A 24,563-nucleotide genomic window follows, 5' to 3' on the forward strand; every position below is an offset into this window, starting at 1 on the left:
ATTGAGCTTTGAGCCCATCAGAATGAAATGTTTTTTTTCATTAAAGCTATAGTGCTGAATTAAATATTAGTTTTCAATTTAAAACTTCAGTTTTAAAATTAATAATGATATATATATGCCTTAATCCTTTGATCTAAAACCGATGTTTTGCTTAAGAAAAAATAAAACAAATACTCTCTTGATCAAGGAAGGATGTAAAACATAATGTTAAAATGTTAAGATTCTCAATCTTACATATTAGTTTTTTTATTCAATGAAAACCGACCGTGGACAAATCTTCTTCACACCCTTATATTATAGTGTGTGTGCGATCAATAAAGGGAATAGCATGCATTTAATTTTTAAATTATTGTTTAAGGAAAAGGAATTTCCGTAATTAACCAAAAAAAAACATAATTTGGTGAGAGAAACATTCAGATGTAATGATTTCTCATGCTCATTATTTTTTGATGTGCTGATGGTTTATTTAAATACAAATATGATAGATAGGGGTTTGAATAAGTTTGTCTAATCTTTATCTTTTATTCTTTCATTAGCGTTTGCTTTAAAAATAATCTTTATATCTATCCAACGCGGTGCATATATTTCTGTATGTTCCGCGACTCAGTGCTCTGTATGGTGTTCATCTCATTACGTAAATAATGCGTATATTCTTTATTTTTATTCCATCTCATTTTTTGCGCCATTAAGCGCTCTCCTCAAACGAATGAAAGCGCATTTCAGAGTGCCAAACGGAGCACACAGCCTTTTGTGTTCTTCGATTTTGCCATTAATATTTTCTCATGAATTATTTGAAACTCGGCTCTTGACTTCAAAATGAAGTTAACCTTCTGATTTTTTCGAGCTTAATTTGATAACATTTCCATGGAAAATATTTTGATGCACACACATGCCTAGTAATTGACTATTCAGTTCCAAATATTGTTGCTTTTGTATTCTTCCTCATATGGTTATAAAACCCATCTTTCACAGCTGAGCCTGAATCAATACGATTTAGTGAATATTTTTTTCTTTTTAAATAAGAAACTAATTCGATTTGACCATTATTAGTTCTTTATAAAAACGGTAATAAAATCTTCTCATTTTTACTAGAGAGAATAAAAGGAATTACATGTCCATTTGCACTGCAAGGAACCAATTATATTTCACAATGCTTTAGGATCTGCTTATAATTTGTTATTTCATACACATACCTTATGTCGTGAGAGAGGTAAGTTTTTTTGGCGTTAAATATCATAAAGCAATAGAATTGGGTTGTGAAACAGTGGTTTTATCTCCATTTTTTACATTGTCGATGCTGGAAGACAGAAATATCGTTCTTTATTTCTGTAAAATAATTTATTAACAAATACAAAATCTAATATTTAGCCCATGATATTTTCTAACACCTATGAAGGATATAGGAAGAGTAAACGTTTAAAAACGAGGTTATTTCATTTGTGTTAAATTAGTATGGTTGTTTGTACTAGCGACGAAAATCAGCTTAAATGTATTTATTTATATATCAGCATTTAGTATTTATTTATGTAAATCTATTTATTTTTCATGAATTTCAATATCGTCCCGTTTTATATTATATCCGCACTTTTAATATTAATCTGCATAAAATACACAAAGGTATCACCTAATGCGATACAAAAGTAATTTATCATGAGATGTTGACGGAGTATATGGTGCATTAACTGCTGGTGCAATCAAACACCCTTAAAAAATAAACAGGGAAATCTTTAATACTATGACGTTCACAATACGGTAAATGGCCATAGGAAAATGGCTCGCATCGATCTACAGGATCTCATCTCGCCAAATTCAACCCTGAGTGCTCGTTTATGGTCATAACGATAAGAGTAAAAGAGAAGGTCTAGAGAGGATATCAGTCGTCCGTCGATTGGCTCACCGGGGCAGTGCTTCCCTCCAGCAGCCTTCGCTGGAGCAGAACCAAGGGCCAAAAATGAGTTTCGTGCCTCACATATTGTTCGCCCAAACCATATTTTTTTACTTAATCTTCTTTATTGTTTATCTTCTGTGTATTATATAGAGGAAATATTTATCCTCATATTAAGCTGCGAGAGGAATTTAATCAAGGAACGCCTGTCATAAAAATATTTGAGCATCCAGAATTACTTGGAGGAAGAACGGCATCATTAAAGTCGGTGGATCCCCCTGCAATTGAGTTGCGCATGGCTTTCCGCTGATTATATTTTAGTCAAATGAATTTAATTGCATTCTTTTCATTCATTAAGTACTCCTTGCTTCAATAACTTGTATTTTTCATTAATATTCTGAAGTCATTTTGATTAAATGGTCTTAAAATTCCATTTGAAGGTAACCTGAATGAATTTAAAAGTTTCTATAATTTTGTATTCACTTGGAAGATGATTTTTGTGATTTTTTTAGTAATAAATAAATAGCTCATTCTTAATACGCTTTAGCAACGGTAGTAGTGTACGGCTTAGTTTTTCTATCCCTCTCCGCAGTAGTACATGGACAAACCACGAAATATCACTTCAAAAACCTAGTGAAGCCTTTTTTTAGCGATAATATTTCCAATTCTTACGTTAGTGCTCACTAACTGTTCTCGAATAACTTAAATCGACCTTTAACACGCCAGTACCGTACACGCACTGAAAACTGATGTCTCTCCATGAGGAATAGGTTCTCATCCGTCCTCCAGCAAAAACAGAAGTAAGTAATGCACTGCATAAAAAGGTTCTTGTCATCATAACTTTATGATGTCAAAATTCGTGTGAGAGAAATGATGTACCTGGGAGCGTTAACTATGGCGAATGCCAATAATGACACTTTCTTGATTCGCGATAATATCTCTGTAATAATATCTCGCATCATAATACTCTTATCTCTGTCGGTCTTAACGCAAAAAATATTCCAATCTAAAGCAAAGATTTACATACATATTTATATTTGTCGAAATGACACCAGTAAATTTTAAAATGTTCACCTTTTTGGTTTCCTCGCGTTTAGTGTCATTTTTACTGGTATGGTAATTTCGATTTTGTATAGAATAGTGTCAGTAAACCTATATCAGTCATAACATGGAAATCAACCCAACGGCTCTTAATCAATCGCGATTCAAAATTTATTTTTATTAAGGTTAGGTTGATGGTTTCCTGCGTAACTTTATGGAATCGATTCATATTGGAAATGAAAAAATAGTAACTTTGTGAGTCCACAGGACCTTTATAACGATACCAATCAGGTTTCAACATTCTACGTCATCTTAAGGTGACTTTAGGTTAGGTTTTTACTCATTATGAATTATTTTGTAAATTTTTATAGAGAAAAGTTAAATTATTCTTATGAGTTAGTGGTATCTTCTTGATGCCGTACGCTACTTGACTTCATTTTCAAAACAACAGGGAAGGCCTTTGTACAGCCTGGAATTTGAATCGAACAAATGTTCTCATCAATCTCATTTCTATTTTGCCTTGACGATCAAGCTTTCACTTTCTTCGTAGAAATTTGATGAATTAATTCGAGTATACTAAATGAAATTAGCTTCCGAGGAAAGCCTTTGGAGACAGTTCTACGGATTCGATATTTCGGAAGTGAAGAGCATTAGTGAAAGTAAGCACACCTTTTAAAAAATGACAGCATTTTTCCTTTTCCCCCAAGTACATGCACCTACTATTTAAAACTATGTATTATTATTATTAAATAAACCTCGTGGAAATTAGGAAATTGTCCTGGTGGCAACGATCAAGTCTGGTTAACGATCTCCCTTACAATGCATATAAATACATACACAAGAAGATATGAGACAAAGTACTCTTACATAAAATGCCACTTTTAGATTACCAACCGCACCTTTACCATTACACAAGGGCTAGGTTCACACCATACCTACAACGCCCCGTCCATCGCCGCACCCCGTCCATAATCACGCACTCATTAGTTTCATATACCGTTCAAAATCACGCACCGTTATCACATGATTCACGTTTGAAATACAACTGCTCACGCCGTGCATATCACATAAAAACAATATTGTAATAATTATAATAGTATGATAATCACTGATCAATGAAGTTTATCACCCAGTGGCTGCTTTACACTTATTCTTAACACTTCTAAAATTGGATGAAAAGGGCTCAAACAAACCTCCAGGCAGCTGGTTCCAATCAATAATAATTCTATTCAAAAAAGAGTATTTTTTCTTATTCGTTTTCTGCGTTCTTATTTTTATATATTAAAACTGTGGTCGTTTTTTCCCTTAATGCTTCGTTTTTCTCTCTCTTTCCATGTATCTTCCCACGCTTCGTCAATTTTTAACAATTCTAAACATCGCGGCTAACCTACTCCTTTTTCTTCTATTTTTTTAAGTCTCCCATTTCAGTACTTTCAACATTTCTGAGACGCTGTCTGTTCTTTTATACCTTCCGAGTACATATCTTGCTGCTTTTCTTTGAACTTTTTCTATCTTTTTAATATTTCCCACCTCATATGGATCCAATTCTATGGACGATTATTCTAGGATAGTGCTAACCAGTACCTTGTATGCTTTTTCTTTTGTGGCTACGCTACTTCCTTTTAAATTTGTCATTACCCAATGAAGTACTTTAAATTCCTTCCATGTCACATTATCTACTTGGACTAGGCATTCTTTTTATTTGAAAAATGCATATGCTTACTCTTTCTAATATTATACTGTATTTCCTATACTTTCCTATATTTTATACTCTTTCCCATATTATTATTTGTAACCCAGTCACCAAGGCGACCCATGTCATTTTGTAGTATTACGCAGCCATTTACATGCTCTACCCGTATGTATATAATGCAATCATGAGCAAACAGTCTTACTTGGGAATGCAGGTTATTTGGTTGATCATTTACATAAATTAGGAAGAGTATCGACCCTAAAACACTGCCTTGTGGAACTCCTGCTATAACGTTCGCCTCTTTTGAATATGCATTCCCTATTTATACTTTTTGAATTCTGCCTGTAAGAAAATTTTTTATCAACCTCAAATCCAATGGTAACGACTCCCAACTTTAACAATAATCTATCGTCAGCACTCGGTCGAAAGCTGCCGAAAAATCAAGGATTACTGCATCAACATCCTTTCCTTCATCTATTGTGATATATTGGCTTAATCCCAAAAGCTGCGTTTCACACGAGTATCTCGTCCTAAACCCATGTTGGTATTTGAATGGCCATCTTTCTCATATCCACTATTGCCGAATGTAGTCTGCGATTCTTTTTTCCATTATTTTGCAATCAGCTGATGTTATGATTAACGGTCTATAATTCTTGCCTATTGTTTAATCCCCGTTCTTTAAAATTGGTGTAATGTTTGCTTTTTTCCAATCACTAGGCAAGGCATCATTATTTAAAGTTACTTTGAATGGATGACTTGGGCATAATTCTATTGCGGTATCACGGTATGATCATCGGAATGGAATACAAGATGGTTGGACGGCTTTGTTGATTACGGAGAATGATATTCATGTGAAATACAAGAAAATAAAAGGCAATAAAGAACATTTGCTCACCTGAAATGGATCAAAATTAAGAAAAAGTAAATCCGGATAGTGAAACGTGTTTATTATACTAATTTAGCCCTTATTTAGCCGTAATAATGTTATTGAAAATTGAAACACGGGATTTGCTTATCTTTCATGGTTCTACAGGTATTTGGTGTCATTTGTGAGTCAATTAAGGGTTACTCACCGAGTGATTTTCATTTTATTTTCACAATTTTTTATATAATCGGTATTCTTAAGGAAAATAATTTTGCGTTTAGCATTACTTATTTTATTTACCATTCGTGCCTTAACAATTCTCACTTTATTTATCTAAAAGCCCAATAATAATATGCTTTCCGTGTGTTTTAGTTTTTCAATTAATGATTTTTATCGTTGCCTTTGCATGTGTGAATGGTTATTGGCATTGAGGACTTCATGATTATTTAATTATTGGTGTATTTTAATATCGTTTCATATTAGAATGACGAGTAGTACTACACTGGTATATTCGCATTCGAGAAGAAAGTGAGCGAGGGCCATTTTTGTGAGAAGCATCGTTGAAAATATTTAATTTCAAGGTCTCATACATCAAAAACGACTATAATGACTGAGAAGTTTTGGTGGGGGAAAATGTTCGCAAAGAGTACAAAGGCGACGGGTAGTAATGTAAACAAAGCTAATTTCTAAACAAAGCGGACGTGGCACCCCATTTTATTTTGGTGAAAAGAAGCGGGTACCATGTTACGTGGAGTATTTGAAACCCCGCTGTGATGATCGTTCTTTTTTTGGCTAATTACAACCATTAGTAGGTTAAGCAAATCTAATTACCGTTGATAATCTCCTCGCCTCCCTCAGGCTACAAAACACCGCATCACAACTTTGACCCACAAATGGCGCACGCATATATGTACACGCAGTCAAAAGTCACCTCGTTACCAGGTCAGTTCGTTTTTCTGTATTAAAGCGGATGTCTCCGGGCAATCTGCTCGAGACACTGTCCTCTCGATCGTTTCCCCGCGTGGATCCCCCGGTCACGTGTAGTGTTTGCTCCGACCATTTCACGGAGCAGACAACTTGAAGAAGGCCGTGAATGTTGGAGGGGGAAAAAAACAAGCAAATAAATAAAATGGTAAAAATGAAGCTGGCCTAAACGCGACCATGTGGAAAAAGGAGAATGACGAAGGGCAGAAACGATGTCGACGTTGCAATAAAGGAAAATGGCCCTTTACGCTCGTATCCAGCGCTCGGGAGGCTCTATCATCGACGCAATTTTAACTTCGTTCCTCTGATGTCGGCAAAGGAAGCGCTGTCCTTTTCGAGCGAAATGAAGCCAACGGAGCTCTTTGGTTGTTCTAACTCTGTGAGGCAATTGGCATGCAGCCGTTTCGTGTACCCCCCAACTGTGGGCGGTGTCGGCAGCTTTCGTAGCGTTAGGCAGAGTGATCACTTTGTGGAGCTTTCAAATATGACCATTGATCTACCTCAAACGAGGGTCCGTTAACATTTATCGAACGCCTCCAGTTCTCCATTGGGAAATCTGGAGGAAAATCATAAATGGGCAAAATTTTAGATAGGGATCATCCTTTGCACTTTGCAAACGTTTGACCCAGGCTGAGTAAAGGCTGGTTTCTATATTCTGTCTAAACGTGTCAGTTTTCTAAGTCCGTCAAGTTCGTGAATAATTTCTGACTTCTCGAATGATCTTTATAACGTCCCTTCTGAACATCGTCTATTTGAAATTATACTCTTCATATTATTACGACTGCTTCTGAAGTAAAGGCATTTCACATTACGCTCCAGCGAAAATTCGTTCGCTGTTTCATGCCATGGTCTTCAATTTCATTAGTAAAATTGTATTTCTGAAAATTTATTCACCCCAGTGAATCTGGCTTTTGTGAGAATCTTGAGATGTAATTGGAATTTATGGGCAGATGAAGTGAGGTTGAAGGATGGGGAAAATTCGCCAGCCCGACCTTAGTCAATAGAAACCCTGGGATCTGAAGATGCTTCCTTAAGTATAGTCCGACAGCAAACTCTACGTAATCCTATGTGTGTATATACTTTCAAACTTTTTTATTACTATGTTTATTAGGCTTGATCACAGTTTTGAACTAAATTTTTTCGAAGAGAATACGAAATCTGTGAAATTTCGAGTTGATGCTTTGTTGGTCTCACATGTTAAGGCAGTTATTTTATCGTTAAAGTTGAATTTGTATGAGCATTAAAATTTAAATCTTAGTAATGTATGTAAGCAATTTTTTCATTTACTTAATACTGTAATAATTAAAGAGAAATGCAGCCACACTTATATAAGGCTTTTATAAATTTAAATAAATAATTGCTATTTCATATTTAGATCATAACGCTACCTTCCTGAAACACAGCTACCTGCTCAGACTGAGCATGGGCGCCCCTTAATATGATATCAAAAATGAATATGGCGTTAAGTTACCGTTCCAATGGAATAGGCTCTCATTTCACAACATTTTATCAGATCTCTCCGTGTAATTAATGCCTTCACGTGGAATAATTCCGCGAATATCACGGTCAGAGGGACAAAATTGTTTGATAATTCACACCTAAGTGTTAAAAACGGGTGGAAGAAGGGAAAATAAAACCACCACAAATCAATCGTTGGGGCGTGAAGGCTCGCGCTTGAATGAAGAGAATTAATCCTCCACTTTTATTCTGCCGGTCCGCGTTAAATTTTCCACTCACGTCCCCAACTCATCGGCCACAACATTATTACGGGAGACGTCGAGTGTCATTGTCACCCGATGAAATAAATTAGGGCGAGGCACTTGTGTGTTACGCAGAACGAGGGCAGTGACTCTGAAAAAGTGACGGATAAAAAAATATGGATCAACGGTTCAATGCTTCATCACTCGCCTATTTGATTAGTGGATTTTAGTTTTTTGCAGCTCTACCGATATTTACTAGCATAAGTGTCACTTGTGTGTATTTCGGCGCGCATTGATAAATTAGTAGTCCCCTGTTGATTTCACTGGTGTTTCCATAATGTCTCTGAAGTCTTCATAAATTCATAACAAATCTTTTAGCCTACCGAGTATTATTATCAGTCTTCGAAAGAATATTTTTTTAAAACTGCCAAACATTTTTTGATTTCTGTATTTGTTCTTTACCTCCATATGTAATATGGCGTATTTTTACGTTGCAAACTACTCTTCAGCTTCCGTTTTACCTCACAAGCAATAATTCATCAATTTTTTGAATATTTAAAATTTACATGAAAAACGGGTCACAAGAGCTTCCATATCGACCCAGGAAATGAATTCAAGTATCCAATTTTTTCATACGTTATTATTTTTCGATTTAGGAAATATAAATTCATCATTCTTAACTAACCTGATATCCTAGTTGTGAGTATACACTGTTACTTTTTTGTCATGTCTGATCATGATCTACATTATTTCAAAATATCATATGCTTAATATTCACAGTTACTATCTGAAATGCAATTTTAGATTTTTAATAATGCTTAACTAGAAAATGTTTTCCCAAATATTGTTTATTCGGCGTCATATACGCAAAAATTCTCTCTTAGTGGATTAAAACAGGTTGAAGACGTACCCTCATGTCTGCCATCCATGTTTGGCGTCATAAGGCTGTACATACCACGAGTTAACAACTTGTCTTTCCTTCAAATTCAAGAGGGATTCAATTACTGTTCAGTAAGAAACTCGGAATCATATGAGAGATGGTTCTGGGAATCGCGGAAACAATTTCCTCTTAAGTCAACCTTGGGCTCGACATATGACCGTCTATTTTGTTGTGGAGTTTTGAATATTCATCGCCTAAAAATCCAGTTCGCTTAATGGCTGGGGTAGGACCACAGCGTTTAAAGTTTACCAAAATAGTTCCTCCGTCACTGCCGACAAAAAAGTTACGTGTTCAAATGGACCAGAGAATTTCAATTCAACTTCCACTAATGCCTCGGGTGTCATTCGTTTTCCGTGACTATCAGCTCCTATTTCTAACTCACCTGTATAAATATGCCTTTCCAAAAGTTTTCCCTGCTCTTCATCTATCCATTACACTTAAATAACTTGTAGTTGTGTACCATTCCGATGTGAATCTTAAGATCTGCCCCTGATATTTATTTTCTCCTATGAATCTTCCTTACTCCTATGGTTACAAATTCCGAACGGCCAGCAGTTTCCCTTACACCACGACTAGTTTCGTAGAAAAATTTCTCTTTTACAAAATAATCATTTGTCTGCAAACGAATTCCACCCTTTTAACTCGTAGGCAATATCTGTCGAACCTCGGCTGAACCGCTACCTCTGTTGAACTGCTGCCCTCTGACCCTCCGCATTATAATTGCCAGGAACATATTCATTGTTCGTATATGTCTCTATTGACAACTATACAAAAATTCTCAAATCAAATCATGGATTTAACACCCAGTTAGAATGATACCTGAAATATTATGATTCACTTCACTTAAGTTATGGCAGCTTCCTAAACTCGAGAGGAAATATTCGCTCATATCCGAATAACCGAAGGCAGTTACCACCCCATGGATAAGCACCAGAACACGGGGCTTACAGTGATCACAGATTGAACATCCTTCACCCTTCTAGAAAAATTATTGGATAATTTTTACCACCTACCGTATTTCGTGCCTGACATAATTTTGCTCTGTTTCTTCTCTGACCATTTTCTTTTATATCTTTCCTGTCGCTTTCCCAATGACAGCGGTTGATATTCATTAAAATGTTATCCTAGGGCAAAAATATCTGTCTGTAATATTCACTTCCCTTCCACATCTAATTAAACCTGCCCAGCCCCGGACACCTGCTTCAGATTTCTTCACCAGTGCAATTTGCTTTTCTTCCCAATGTTTACTTATTTACCCGGAACGGCCTGTTGAAGAATTAAGTTTCCAATTTCTAGAACTCCTTAAATAGCATGTACCCTCTCTCATTTTTCGACAAGTTTTTCGCCGTTCTGTTGCTTTCTTTAGTGCTGCTTCCTCTTTCTGCACGTCCGGTCTTTCTCTGTTGGAAACAACCCTCCTGACCTCGTACTATTTCCCTTGTTCTTTCTCTGGCCTTCGATGGGCCACCAATATAATCTAATCTTCGCCGAAAAGTTTCTCACCTCATCCATCTTGCCATTGTACATCCGTCTAACTGTTTGCAGACTACAAGTGTTTTGAAACTTTAGCCAGTAAAACAAAATCAAAAGTTTTCTTAGCCACGATTTCAACATTTTTGTTCAATTACCCGCTAAATTATCAAGTGTGCAAAACAATTTGCTACTAAATTTATCCCTGAAATCCTATAAACAAACAGCACTGAAACTGTATCGTTGCATACACATTGCTTCACACTTTAATTTATTTAAAATTGATTTTTGTTCATGATGAATGATGTTAAGGTTAATGAACGTGTTACAGTTGTAAAAGAGTCCAGCATGTATTTGCCTATACATATAGCCTTAATTTGTATTATTTTGAAGATGATAACAAGGTATGGTGAATTGCATAAATTTTCTCTTTAGTGATTTTGTGCTTTTGTATGATTTCAAGGATTTTTGCGGTAGTTTATTCACGGTATTTTCAGGTATTCATGAAGAAATGTAGAATGTGAACTCGTATTTTTCAACATTTACGATTATTTTATCTTCCTTTTTTCTAATAATTACACACCTGTTGTTCACAATTGGGGTGCAGGTGCTGAAAGACGTTCGCCAACTCCGGAAGCTCCACTGCCGAGACTGCGGCCTCACTTCCCTAGACCCGGACGTCCTACGGCTCCTCCACGACTTGGAAGATTTGGATCTCGGTGACAACAACTTCGAATTCCTTTCAGCGGAAAATTTCAAGTGAGTCATTAATATTTTTAAAAAATGGTTTACTCTATTTTTATGGAGTCCAAAAAAACATCAAATATATATTTCACATTAGAGTGTGGACACTTAGAAATTGGTAGTTTTAATAATTTAGTCATTTCATGTAAAATAAATTGAGTAATATTATATTTATACAATGTGCCTTCAACGGCATAGGTCAGTAACTTTGCGAAACACGAGGCAGAGAGGGGAATCTAACTCTAAAGAATTATACAAGCATCTTGAATAAGATGGGGATCGAGAACTGTTTGAAGTACCATCTGACTTGCTCTGCACTTGATCTTCTTGATGCACTTTGCATTTCCGTGTCCGCCATAACCTCGCGGTATTCAAAAATTCGCTCACCTGTGTCCCTTAAAAAAGAAATCTTCCAACTCCAGGAATCGAAACCGGCTTAGTGGGTCAGTTACTATGCACGGTAACATTGATGCGCGTGTTTGAATCCTCCATTGCTTCTGCTTCTTGTATAACCATCTATTTAATTAAAAGGCACGATACCCGTGTTTTTAATATACTTTCTTGTGGAAGACTGAAGAGTTAGTTACCATGCATGCTGTAACTTGACCTAATGTCCTTATTCCTCCACAGCATTGCCTTTGTATCAGTTAACAGACAAGGATGAAAGAAGGTTTCGTAGCCATTCCTTTGTTCTTTTTTTCTTCGCGGTTAAAATGATGGAACTCTTGCCCCTGTTTCTTTCAAGTCTTCACTTTTAATGAATTAAATGAACATGTTGGACTCCATCCAGTTCGTAGAAACGCGGTTAGCTCTGGATCCCAATTTAAATGATCAGGCACTATTTTATTTAAATTATTTGCAACTTTCCAAATTTGTTCATGGGAGAATATTTTTGAGTTTTCAACAATTGTGTGTCTATTTTAGCGTAAAAATGACCTTTGTACTTTGAAAACATTTTTTTAAGAATTCAATTTTTAATTCTTGTTACAGTAAACTTATGACGTTTATGTAAAAAAAAATGATTTCATTTATTACTTTAATGCAGCAGTTACATGCTGTAAAATTGTAATGAAATTTACATGGAATAAACCCTTCATGTGCCATTTCGTAGACTACGAAGGTACTGAGTGATAGTCATCCTATCAAAATATTTGCTAAGAATACGAAGTAAAAATTACAGTGACAACAATCCCGTTTAGAGAAACGATTCTAAGAACAGATATGACATTAGTCTGATTTCTATGTTACATTGATACCTAATTATTTCCCCTTGTAATCTTCGTGCCACTACATCTTAGTGGTTTTACTCTACCGGGACAATATCGTTCGATGTGAGCCCAAAAAGCGATTCATCCTGCTACAATGAACGCCCTTACTTGGTCTCTTTGCACTGCATGTTTCAATGCGGTTATAAAGTCATCGCGTATCGACCTCCTCCTCGTGGCAAAAATTCCCTCATCATTACGGCCCGCGCTCTCCCATTCAGCGGCCATCGTTGTGGAAATTTCGCGATATAACTTACCTCCCCATTCTCGAAATCCACTCTCCTCAGAGGATAGAGCACCCTATTTGTATAAAGACGTCTCCGAGCAGTTTAAAGAGTTTCACGAGGAAGTGAACAATGGGACCGCATATTTGGAGGCTGGAGAGCGGAGTGGCGCGCATTAAAACAACCAAGAACCCTTCCCGCGATGGCTTTGCCTCCCTTAACATCTCATATTCTCCCGCACCTTGACTCGGCTCTCCGCCTCCTCCATCTCCCTCGTCTCATTCTCCACCCTCTAGCCTTCCCCCTCCCCCGAACCTTCGGCTCTTTTTACGCGACATCCATCAAATTATTCAAATGGTTTGCCCGAGAGGGCAAGGGGATCGGAGTGGGTGGGCGTTTGTGGAGGAGCGAGCGAGAAGAGGACGCGCTGAGGGAATCACATTTAAAATATTTATGAGTCTAACTTTTGTCGTAGGGGAAAAGGAACGAACCCAGTACCGAGACCCCAAAACTCCTCTGATCTTTCCACTTTTCCTCTCTCCTTCGTACCCTCTTCCTCCCAATCCCACCCCGCCCGTATATCCTCTCGCGTCATGGCGACCTTCTCACCCTCAACCTCCCCAACCCACCATACCCTAAACACCCCGTCCGCCCCATATTTTTTGCTTTAAATCGCAATTTGCTCCGTGTTTCCCTGGGATCATAGGAGGGGAGGTGGTGGTGGTTTTAAGGGTGGAGGGGCGTGTGGGAGATGGAAGGGAACGGAAAGGGAGACCTTATTCTCAAGATGAAGAGCGATGCACCGTCTTGATAAGGTCTGGTTTACATAAGGGCTGGATTTCAAATCTCACCATATCCTTCCTCTAGAAAACCTTGGAGGGAAACCACATCTCTCGCTCTCTTTCTCTCTTTTTCTCATCCAATCTCCCTCAGAACCCTCTCACTTCATATTACGCTACCCCTCTCCCGCTTCTAACTTCTCACGCCCCCTTACCGTCATATGCCCTTTTCGAACCTCTAGATTCAAAAGGTAAATTTGGTTTTCGTGACTTTTTCTTTGTAGGTTGCTAGTCGAACGTGCTTTTATATCCGATTTATTTTTAAAAATAATCTTTCCGTCTTCGAATTCCTTAAATAGGTTTGAATTATTTCATGGTACTAGGTAATTTTTAACCTGCCTTCTGGCTCCGAGGGAAAGGAAATTTGAACTCCCTCAGTTCGACCCTGTATTAACGAAGACGTTAATCAATCAATCAGCCGTCGCTTCTTTCTCGGTCCTGCTCAACTCCTCTTAAACCTTATCATGTTCCGCCGCTCCCCCAAAATACCATCTCTTTTAAACTCATCTCCTTTTCCACAAATACCCCTTCTCCAACACCCTTATTACTTGCTAAATTCTCATCCCGCCTGCATTCATCCCGTTTTATTCCCGTATTTCATCATAATTTATGTCATCACCTTTCGCATCGTTTTCGTCGGCTTTCCGTGGAAAACGTCTCGCATGCTATCCAATCCTTTATCCTCCGTTTTCATCAGCCTTATTCTTCCTTATCCCCTGACGGATTTTCTTTTTTTTTATTCCTAGTCTGCTTCCGACACATCTGGCCCCAGTTCACTTACTACTATTTTCGTGGATTAATTTGATAATTTTTATCTGGCCCGGTATGTCTCTCTTGCATTCCAACGTCGAGTCTCGTTCAAGAAAACTTTTTCTCGTATGATTCATGAGTCTGCTGTCAGTTATGTAATACTTAAACGTTACCCTAAAATTTAAATGCACATCCTCCATATAACTTTGCGTACCAATCATAATTTTTAATGCACTTCTCAAAAATAACTTCATCCCTTCCTTACAAGACGGATCTTTTTTCCTATAAAAAGTTTTTATTGCGGAGGAAAAAGTGTTTTTTTGTGTGTCTGGATCCTCCAATCTTTTCATTTTTGTTCTTATTCTCACGGAGGATCTTCTCTCTGCTATCCAATCTCTTATCTCCACTCCATCCCTCTCCTGGTGCCCCCCGTCCATTCTCAACGTCCTTTCCCTTCTCCTCGGGGCTAAACTGCTTAACTACTCTCCTCCCATTGCACCATGCCTCCCTCGCTCTCATCACCATCGCCCTCTCTCCCTTCATCCCCAACCCCCTTCCGGCCCTCCCTCTAATTATCCCTGACGCCATAGAATGACACGCGCTTGAGTTTCCCAAGAAATCTCTCTCACTCAAACCCTCCTCCTATATTGCCATCTTTCTCCCTCTTCCCCCCCCCCTCCCTTCTTCTCTCAGGCATATCCTCACCATCCTTCTCTTAACCTGAGGACTTTACTTTCCTGCTTTCACTCTTTCCTCTCTCGCCAACGTCTTTGTCTTCATCATCTACCTTCTTAAACAGCTCTCGGATCGATTTAATTCTTTACATCTCCTTCGTCGGCCCTTCTCGTACTATGCGCTCCTCGTTCTCCCTCCGTTCCCTCCGTTCCCTCCGCACCTTCCCCGCAGAACTGCACGACTTGAACGCCAGGTGTTAACCGCGTCCTCGTGAATGACATACGCACGCACACGCTCGTGTCCCTCGGACGGAGTTCGTTTTCCGTCCCGATCGATGAATTCAAGTGATCGTCTGGGGAACTCTTAGAGAGCGATTTTTAATGGGGTATTATTCTCCAGACGTAAAGGTGTGGACTTGAACCGACCAATTTTTTCTCTTATAGTCGCTTTCACTATGTTCAATGGATTTGAATAAAGATTTTAAATTTGTTTTATCTAACGGCTCCGTGATAAGTATCCTCCCACTCACTGTGCTACTTCCCTCTCTCAATGGTTGGGTGAGCTAAATTTTTCAATTCTCTAGGGATTTAGTTTTTGCTCTTCGTTCGTCAGCTTTACTGTAAAAGTTGAAGCTTAAATCCTGGGTAGAAATCATCAATAAAAAAATAATTTGAATTATTGAGGTACTTATTTTAAGTGTTTGAGACAAAAGGGGAACATTATGTACTTAAGGAAAATCCTAGCAACTTAATGTAATATATTGTTTTGTAGATCTTAATTATTTGAGTTTACCTCGATTACTGGACTACTTTGTGGCAATATGTATGACCTTAATCTGTGATTTATAACAAGACATCCGGAGACCTTGGTATGAATCTTTGGTTGGCCTCCTAGGGATTAATTCGATTTATTTCTCGTTTTGATTTCATTATTTGATTCTTACCAAAACGCAAACTATGACGCCATATGACATCCTAGTCGCAAGGCTCCACCCAAGGAACGCGATTTTTTTGGGTACTCTATCCTCCTTGGAAGTCAGAGGCGGCTCAGAGAACTGTCCTCTCTAACCTGATGTGCGAAATTTCCAGTTGAACGAGCTAAGCTTCCCTCCTAATATCATACCAGCCTTTCATATAAACCAATGTGCATATATATACATAAATATACATAATTTATTTATTTAATAATTTTTGTATTTATCTCTACCTTTTTTGCTTCTTCTTTTCTTTGCTGTCTTTGGGGACTCATCACATAGAGACGATAGAAAGTAAGGAGTAAAAACAAGACATGTACGAGAATAGGCTAGATCCGATTTGGATATACTTTTCTGGAAATTCTGTTGATCGAAAAAAATCGGAACGTGATATCTATTCAACTTACGTCTTATTCTAGTTAATTTTAGTTATATTTAAATATTCACTTTCAAGTCTTTCTGAATTAAAGTTATTAATTTTTACCATTGGAAAATATGGTTCGAGTTTAAAAAATGGTAGCTTTTATTTCTATTGCGGATAGTGTAGTCTTTAATGTTTGTTTAAAATGTACATATGGGGTTATTTAGTCAATCAATTTATGAAAACAATTTAGAATTAATTTTAAAACTCACATATTGTTTTTCAGGATCCTAAATTTTGAATCGAGTTTTGTAACGAAATGACTTCCCAGTCGGTGTTACTAATGTTATTAACTTAGGGGTCATTTGAAGGCTTAAACTAAATGCTCAGTGACGTAAGACTAAAGCAGAAAATGTAATATCAATAAGATATCAATTCCACAAATACCGTCTCATGATTTCCAGGATACCTTTCCTTGTCAGACGCATTTGTTAGATTCAGCAATGAATCATTTCAAGTGCACCTCACCAAAAAGGATATACGAGTGGTTGGAATTTTTGGATATACGTTCAACATAGTTAATTTCATGGCATGTGTAAGATATTTTTTCCTGGAGAACATTGTTACGCCAAATTGATCATATGTCATTTCATTAACTGATTAGTTAATTGTCAATGAGTCAATTTAATCCAAACACTTTTACAAACAATCTCTTTTTGGACCTAACTTCTTCACGAATTGGCGCAAAAGATTGAATTTGATGCAAGACGATTTCTGCAAAAGTTTACCTCTTAATTACAATTTCAGTTCATTCATTTCAATGTGGAGCGTTAAAAACTGTCGCATTCACTATCTAGGAAAATGCGTATTTTCAAGTGCTAATTTTCGAGTAATACCTTATTATGAAACAAAACTGTATTCTAATATTTTATAACTTTTTATGGTATACACTGTTTATTTGGGTATGGATAGCTATTTTGTCATACCCGTTTGTGATCTCGAGTTAATCTGGGAAGGTCAGCACATTCCTTTGGTTTATTGATATTTTATTATATGAGTGCTTTAAAAGCTATTTATGAATATTCCAATCGTTTTTAAAATGTTCATAGCCCAGTCCATTGGCCAAAGCGATGCCAAGGCATAGTAATCATAGCCTGCAGACTATTGGTCTGAATGAGGTCACTAAAATATTTCCATAGGAATGGAATGGTATGGAGAAATCCAAATCAAAACTTTGCAGTTCAATGATTTGGAAATTAATACGCTATAAATATTAGAGTTTGATCATGGATAATGACTAATATAATGTTGAAATTTTTTGCTCTGATTTTCACATTTTCCGTACAAAATATTACTGTAAAGAACACATTTATTGAAATTTGCATGCTTCATCTACGCCATTTTTAAAAATTGTTATTCTTTTCAAATCCTGACGAATATCAATGCAAAGAAAATTCCTAGTCTGCCCCGGAATGGAGAAGAATAATCATAAATACGGTGTATAATTGTGTAAAATATCAGTGAATAGTTTTTGGGTGAGATAAACTTCTTTTGGAAAATTGCTTGTGAAAGCATTTTTGGTTCACAGCGGCATACATATTTTTGGAATTATTAGCTTGTCTTGACTTTCCCTCTAATTTACAAGTAAGAACATTAAATTTAGGTATTGGGTTCGTTAACGCGATAATAACTGGCGGAGTGACCTTTCCTTTAAAAATATTTGTTAAATTCCTAGGGGTGAGGGAGAAACCGATATCAAAATGTATTTTTAACGAATTTCACATGAAGGAAAACATCCTTTAAACACCTTTTTCCATGTAAATAGTCTAGATTTGTTCTGAAGAACTTCTATATGTATTTTACTATTTTTATATGTACTTTTATCTCGAAAACGAAAGAGAACAATTTTACGACGCAATATGTGGGTATTTTCTCATCTACATATATATTTAAGCTGATTATCATAAGTTTTTTATTTATATGTTATTAACTGTTGCAGGAAATTAGGTTTGTCAGCCCTGATTATGAGCCATTTTAAGGCTTTCTTGTTTAATCTGCGATTGAAATAAGTAAATTTTATAGGCATTTATGTATTCAATATTAATTAATCTTCACATATGATTTTCCCCGAACAGGCCGCTCAAGAGACTTGAGAGGTTGATGCTCGACGGGAACCGCTTGTCCGTGGTCCTCGACGGTGCCTTCTCGGGTCCACGCTTGGCTGTGCTCTCCTTGGCCCGCAATCGCCTGGCCAAAATCGCCCCCGGAGCGTTTAACGAAAACCCTGCGCTCCTTGACCTGGACATATCGGACAATCGTTTGGAAAGGGTCGAAGCCAGCGTCCTGAGCCCACTGTCTCCTACTCTGACTGCCTTCCACATATCCGGTAATCCTTTCTCTCCCGATGCCATAGCGTTTGCCCTCGAACCCTTACTCCCAAAAATCCAAGTTCTTTCCTTATCCCGCCTGGGTCTCCGTTCCGTGCCGACAATGGCTCCTGCCCCGGCACTTCGGATCCTGAACATATCCGGCAACGCGCTTTCCCGCCCACCCCTCACCCTGGTGTCGTCCCTCAACTCAATCCGCATCCTCGACTTATCCGACAACGCCATGAGGGGCCTGGACGTCTCCGCCCTCCGCCGCCTCGACACGGCTCTGCACCGCTCGCAGAAGAACCAGATCGCTCCCGAGATACGTTTGGGTGGCAACCCATGGGCGTGCGACCGGTGCAACGCCGCCATGATCCGGTGGGCCAACGGGAGCGATCTGGTGATCCGTGCGTGCGAGTCTCCGCTCGGGCCCTCCTGCCCTGAGTGCTTCGGCCCCCGGGGCCTGGCTGGCCGGAGGCTGGGGTCGCTGGACCCCGAGAACCTCCCGGGCTGCGGCGAGGGCTACGGGGCGGGCGAAGGCCCCGGGGCCCTGCTGGAGGGAGGCGTGGCAGCTCGGGCGGGCCTCGTGGCGGCGTCCGCGGCGGCGGCCGGACTCGCGCTGCTCCTGGTGACGGCAGGGATCGCGGCTTGCGCGTGCCGTCGGAGGCACGCCGCGCACTACTACACGCGAGAGGACAAACGGGGGACCTTGGGGCAGCACGAGGAGGAGGATGACGACGGGGGCTGGGGGGCTGAGGAGTGCCTCAACGGCGGGGACGCCAAGAAGGGCTGGTCGCCGCAGAGGAACGGCAAGGCCGCTCCGCCGGGGGCTCCCGTCAACCACCCAGACGGGAAGCACGTCTCCATAGCCACCATCGACGAGATAACGAGGGATCCGGAGCTGGGTGCTGCTTTGACGGCAAGGGCGGCCGCAGTGGCTGGCAACGGCGGCGCCTGAGTAATGCCTGTCGGTGGATACGTGTGCATATATTGTGACGTCCTACTGAATGACGCGGGGAGAGTTGGGAGAGAGAGAGTGAACTCGATCACGGGCATGTGACAACCTTCTCTTTAGGAAAGAATGCCTCTGATCCCGTCGGGGAGCGTGTGCATGGGCGAGTGTGTTTTTGAGTCACGTAATTCATGGTGTTGTCATATGGGTGTCCTTTTAAGAAGAGATCTAATGCGGAGCTTCCCTATCAGCATTTTATAAACTTAAAAATTTTCTTGTGTGGGGTTGGTTGGATGAGGACCATAAATTTATCCCGGACGAAAGCAGTGTTACATACTAATAAGGAATGGCTTTTTGATGGTACCCTTTGGTGTTCACCTAAAGTCTGTATTGCACTCCATATCTTCCCAATGAAACACATTGCAACGGAAATCTAATTAGGTGGGACTGTGTGCATGCGTGAAAATCATCACGTATTTTAAATTAACGTTCCGTCGTGCTGACTCGAGTGGATTTTTTAAAATTGTGTATGTTTAATGTTTTCCTTGCGACCGAATTCCCTTTGACTCCATCGTTTGCAAAAAAAATTCATTGCCGTAGGCTGAATTGAAAGTTTCTTCCTAGTCTTTCTGATCTGAAAGTTACAGAGTGGAATTCGTAGTACTGCATCATATTGGTCTGCATTAAAATACTGCTTATATATTTTTAAATTAAATTGTCCTAACTGTTGCAACTGAGAGAATAATTGTGAAATTTGAGTGTGTCTGAGAAAAAGACGGAGATGATGCAGAATTGTATTGAAATAATACAACTCTGTAAAACTTTGTCAGCAATTTTGGATGATTCTTGTGTTGACGAGATACGTTTTCAAAGGCTATGGTGATTTAAGCCAAAACCCACAATGAAAAATATCTCAAATCGAGTGCAGAGGCGTTTAAATTAATTTGAGTACCTCCATGTTCTAATCATGAAAAGAAAATCTTGCGCTTGATATAAAATTAGGATCGATGAAGTTAAAAAAATCGGTCGTGTGGTCAATAAAGCCAAAGGAAAATCTATTAGTCTTATGTATTGAAAAACACTTGCTGAAATACATTTTGTACCAAAGGATCTGAAACAGGAGCTATCAAGATATGGCTTAAGATAACCGAAGACTTAAAATAAAAAAAAGTTAATTAAGTATGCCAATTCAGTCACTGCCTATTTTTCTCTTCAAACTTTTTAATATACTAATGGACTGTATCAGAGAAGAATACGGTTCCATAGCTGCTGGAATTGGGTCGACTGCAACATCACCTAATTAGAATGTATAAGGAATTCGACCAGAAAAGTTTTACGGACGAAGAGAATAGCATTCTTTCTCAAATTTGAATTCCTTGTTCAAGGGTAAAAGTGTCCGACGTTTATATTTTGAGGAGGTACAAGAAGTTTAGGGTAGAGCAAAAAAAATCATTGGAAACTTATCCATATCCTGCGGATTCGGGAACTCGACGAGAAAATTTTCAGAATATCCAGTTACGCGAGCGAGATTTCTTTACAGGGAGGTGAAGAAAAGAGTTTGCGCCTGTGGGTGGAGTTGGGTCTGTGGAATTTGAGGAAGGAAAAGATAAAAAAAAGGGTGATACCCTTACCTTGACGGTGAGGAAATAACCGTGGTGTCATTGTTTGCTTTCGCACGCGAAACAAAAGATCTTTCGACGCGGCGTATCTCCGGTGTTTAGCCCCAAAACGGCCAGGGGGAGAGTGGAAGGGAAGAGCGGTTTCGATGGGGGAAGGGAAGGGGTTGAACGCGGTGATAGAGAGAATGCCAGGACGAGCGGCGGCTGCGAGAAAGTTAGGCGGAGAGAGAAAAGAAGATGATTTTTTTCCTCGCTGAGGAAATGTGCTCACTTTTCGGAGGTGATCGAGATGAGGTGGAGTGAGGGCTGGAGAGCTATTTTTTTAGAGAGAGAGAGAAAATAAAAAAGGCGGAATGGAGTGGGACGGGAAAGGAGAAGGTGATGTGTGCCGGCCGCAGAGAGCGAGCGCCTAAGTCGATCGCTCACCCGGAGTGGGGTCGGATCCTTCGATCGCGTGTTTGCCGGCGCGGCGTCGGCTGGGGGAGGAAGAATCATTGAAGACGAGTTGGGGACGGTTGTTGAGAAGGGGGAGCGAGGAAGTAGGACGAGAGAGGGTAGGCACGGGCGTGGGAGGAGATGTGCGACACCCACGTCGGGGTTGCGGCGGAATGAAAAATGACAAAACAAGGATGAGCTGAGAACGCGAAATGTAAGGTAGGAAGAGGTATAGCGGTTTGCAAAAAGGGTTGAAGCGTCTCTCTTTTATTTTCCTCCAGGAAAATATATAACTTCCCATCCTCCCTCTTCCGATTCCTCCATCTCTTAGCCCTTTTTGTTTTTACGACTTGTGAGGAATCCAGATGGTGCATTAGCATTATCGGACGCCTTATAAAAAGAGCTTGCCTAGGATATCAATGAAGGAAAATTCAAGGGAAAAGCGTTGGCCACAGAATGGAATGAAACGAGAAAAAGTTGAAGTTCTCAAGATGTTTTCGGTGACTGAATTCAAGTCACCACTCGAAAATTTGGAATGTCAAGTTCGAAGTTATTCAGAAGGGAAGTTATGTTCCCGAAAGGTAGAGTGAGTGAGTGAGAAATCGCCAACTCGCGTACGGGAAAGATTTATTCGTGATTGGGACAAGTTCATTCCTCGGTGTTCCGCATGGGCCTCAAAAGGGGAGTAGTGGAAGGAGAGTGAAGAGAAGGCTGAGTGGATCAAATACTTTTTACGAAATGAGCTAAAGAGATAATTTCATGGTGAAATTGTTCCAACGGATGAGTGCGGTGGGAATGAGACGATAGTAGGATTGTTGGGATGGGGAAATAGAAAGCGGATGAGTGGCATCGGACGGGCGAGAAACAAAGAGAACGATGGAAGAATGTACGCCGGGTGATTCGCTTGAAGTGGCTATTGGAATATCCCAGTTCTTCGAGGGCATCCCTTTGATGCCCTTCCACAGATATCAGCACAAGAGAGAAGAATATCGAGTATTACTTTACGATGCTGTGAAGACCAACCACTTCTCTGTTGCGCATACAACACTCAATAATGGCTCACAAAGCAACAGTTTTTCCCATCAAATTATCTGCGAGGGGTTTAAAGGGACGATGGAAATAAGATCAAGAATGGCTGAGGGCACTCAAAGGAGTTTTGCTTAGAATCCTCAGGGGTTGAACATGTCTTTGGAAAAGTCAAGTAATGTGTACTAAATAAAATCACAAAAAGCTCGATGATAAAATAGTTTTTAAATGTTACGGTTTTTTTGGCCTTCTCGTCGGCATTATTTCCTTTCATGTGATTTCAAGACATCAGTCATTCAAAGATCTTGACTTGGTTATTTTTAACTTGCGAGATGAATATGGCTTTAATTATACCTTTCTTTGAAAAGAAAGCTGAAAATGCTGCCAAGAATAAGAAAGTGTGTGAATGATGAAAATATGCTTGTGAAAGATGGTCATTAGTTACATACCAAAATACATCGGGTGTGGATGACCTTAGGTTATATTTCAAATGTAGTTTAGTAATTTGTTGACCGTTGGTGTTTAATCGACAAATGATGATTTCTTCGAAAACGCGCGTGTAGTTGAATGTATTCAAACATTTTTTTTTAGAACTTTCGTAAATTTTTGGTGTGAAAATTAATGAAGTACTTTGTTTTTGGGAAACTGGAAAAGAATCGTTTGTGAAAATCAAGATAATGAAGAAAATTTTACATGAAATTTGTAGACACTCACTCTTTTATTTTTTAGTCACGGCATAAATATTGTAGTTACCATTTTATGACGTAAATGTAGTGCTCTATTTATAGAGAAAAATGATCTCTGTAGCCACTACAACGCAAATATAGCATTCATATGAAGCAACCGAGTCATTTCCCTTGGACATTTCTGCTATTCCTAAAAGAACGCCATTTTTTTAATTTCAGCAACAGGAAAAATGCTTTAAAATATAAATAGAAACTCGAAGCAGTTGAAAATGCGCGCAATTGCTCTCAACCTATGTGCTGTGTAGCCGCCAGGAAGAGACAGAGTGGAAATGGATTCTGTAAATTCCGTCTATCTTCTCGGGTCACCGACTCCCATTCGTCCCCACAGATTCGATTGACTGCGTCGGCAGGCCTCCGACGCCCTCGTAAAGCGGCCACACTCCGCGTAGGATTGTCACCACCATCATAATAATCGCCCTTCTCTCTCTATCCACCTCTCCCCACCACCACGTCTTCCTTCGCTATCCTCCCCCTCATTCGTTTCACTTCCACTTCGCCTTCTTATCCCCATCCAATAGGACGACCAGTGGGTCTCGCTCCCTCCCCACACATCATCCCCGTGCACCATCCTTCCCCACTTCCCTCCTACTCCCCTCGTTCCCCTGATATTCATGTCCTGCTCGAAACCGATGTGGTAATTGACCGCAATTTTAATTCAAAGCTACCCCTTCTCCCAGAGGGGTAGGCCTCCGGCGATTCGAACCAGTAATTCCCTTCATCAACCTCCTCCTCCCCCTCTACTCCCTCAACTTCCCGACCGGCTCTCCCTCCAGTCTTCTGCCACACCTCCGCCTCTCCCACTGAACCCCTTCGACGCCTATTAGTATGATAGGCTTTCATTCGCCGCGACCTGTTCATCCGTCACAGCCTCAGAAATAGTCCTAAAAGGGATCTCTCTCCTTTACCGCTCGGAGACGATCAAAATGGACCGCCGACAACGGCCGGCAGGGGTCAGGTTGAATGACTGAGTCGTTAAATTATTGGGTTATAAAAAGACTCGGGGAATG

At 39.5% G+C, this 24,563-nt stretch overlaps 1 protein-coding gene across 1 annotated transcript in view; it reads left to right on the forward strand.

Annotated features, from left to right (window-relative positions):
- LOC139689615 (carboxypeptidase N subunit 2-like) overlaps window positions 1-19,736 on the forward strand; it is a 545,189-nt gene extending 525,453 nt beyond the window's left edge. The window contains exons 4-5 of the mRNA XM_071586786.1: window positions 11,186-11,337; window positions 18,545-19,736. Coding sequence (XP_071442887.1) covers window positions 11,186-11,337; window positions 18,545-19,736 — 1,344 coding nt within the window. The remainder of the gene's footprint in view (window positions 1-11,185; window positions 11,338-18,544) is intronic.
- The last annotated feature ends 4,827 nt before the right edge of the window (window positions 19,737-24,563 follow it).

The sequence above is a fragment of the Hetaerina americana genome, unplaced genomic scaffold (assembly GCF_022747635.1).
Source record: "Hetaerina americana unplaced genomic scaffold, ioHetAmer1.1.p SCAF_26, whole genome shotgun sequence".
Taxonomy (NCBI): Eukaryota; Metazoa; Arthropoda; class Insecta; order Odonata; family Calopterygidae; genus Hetaerina; species Hetaerina americana.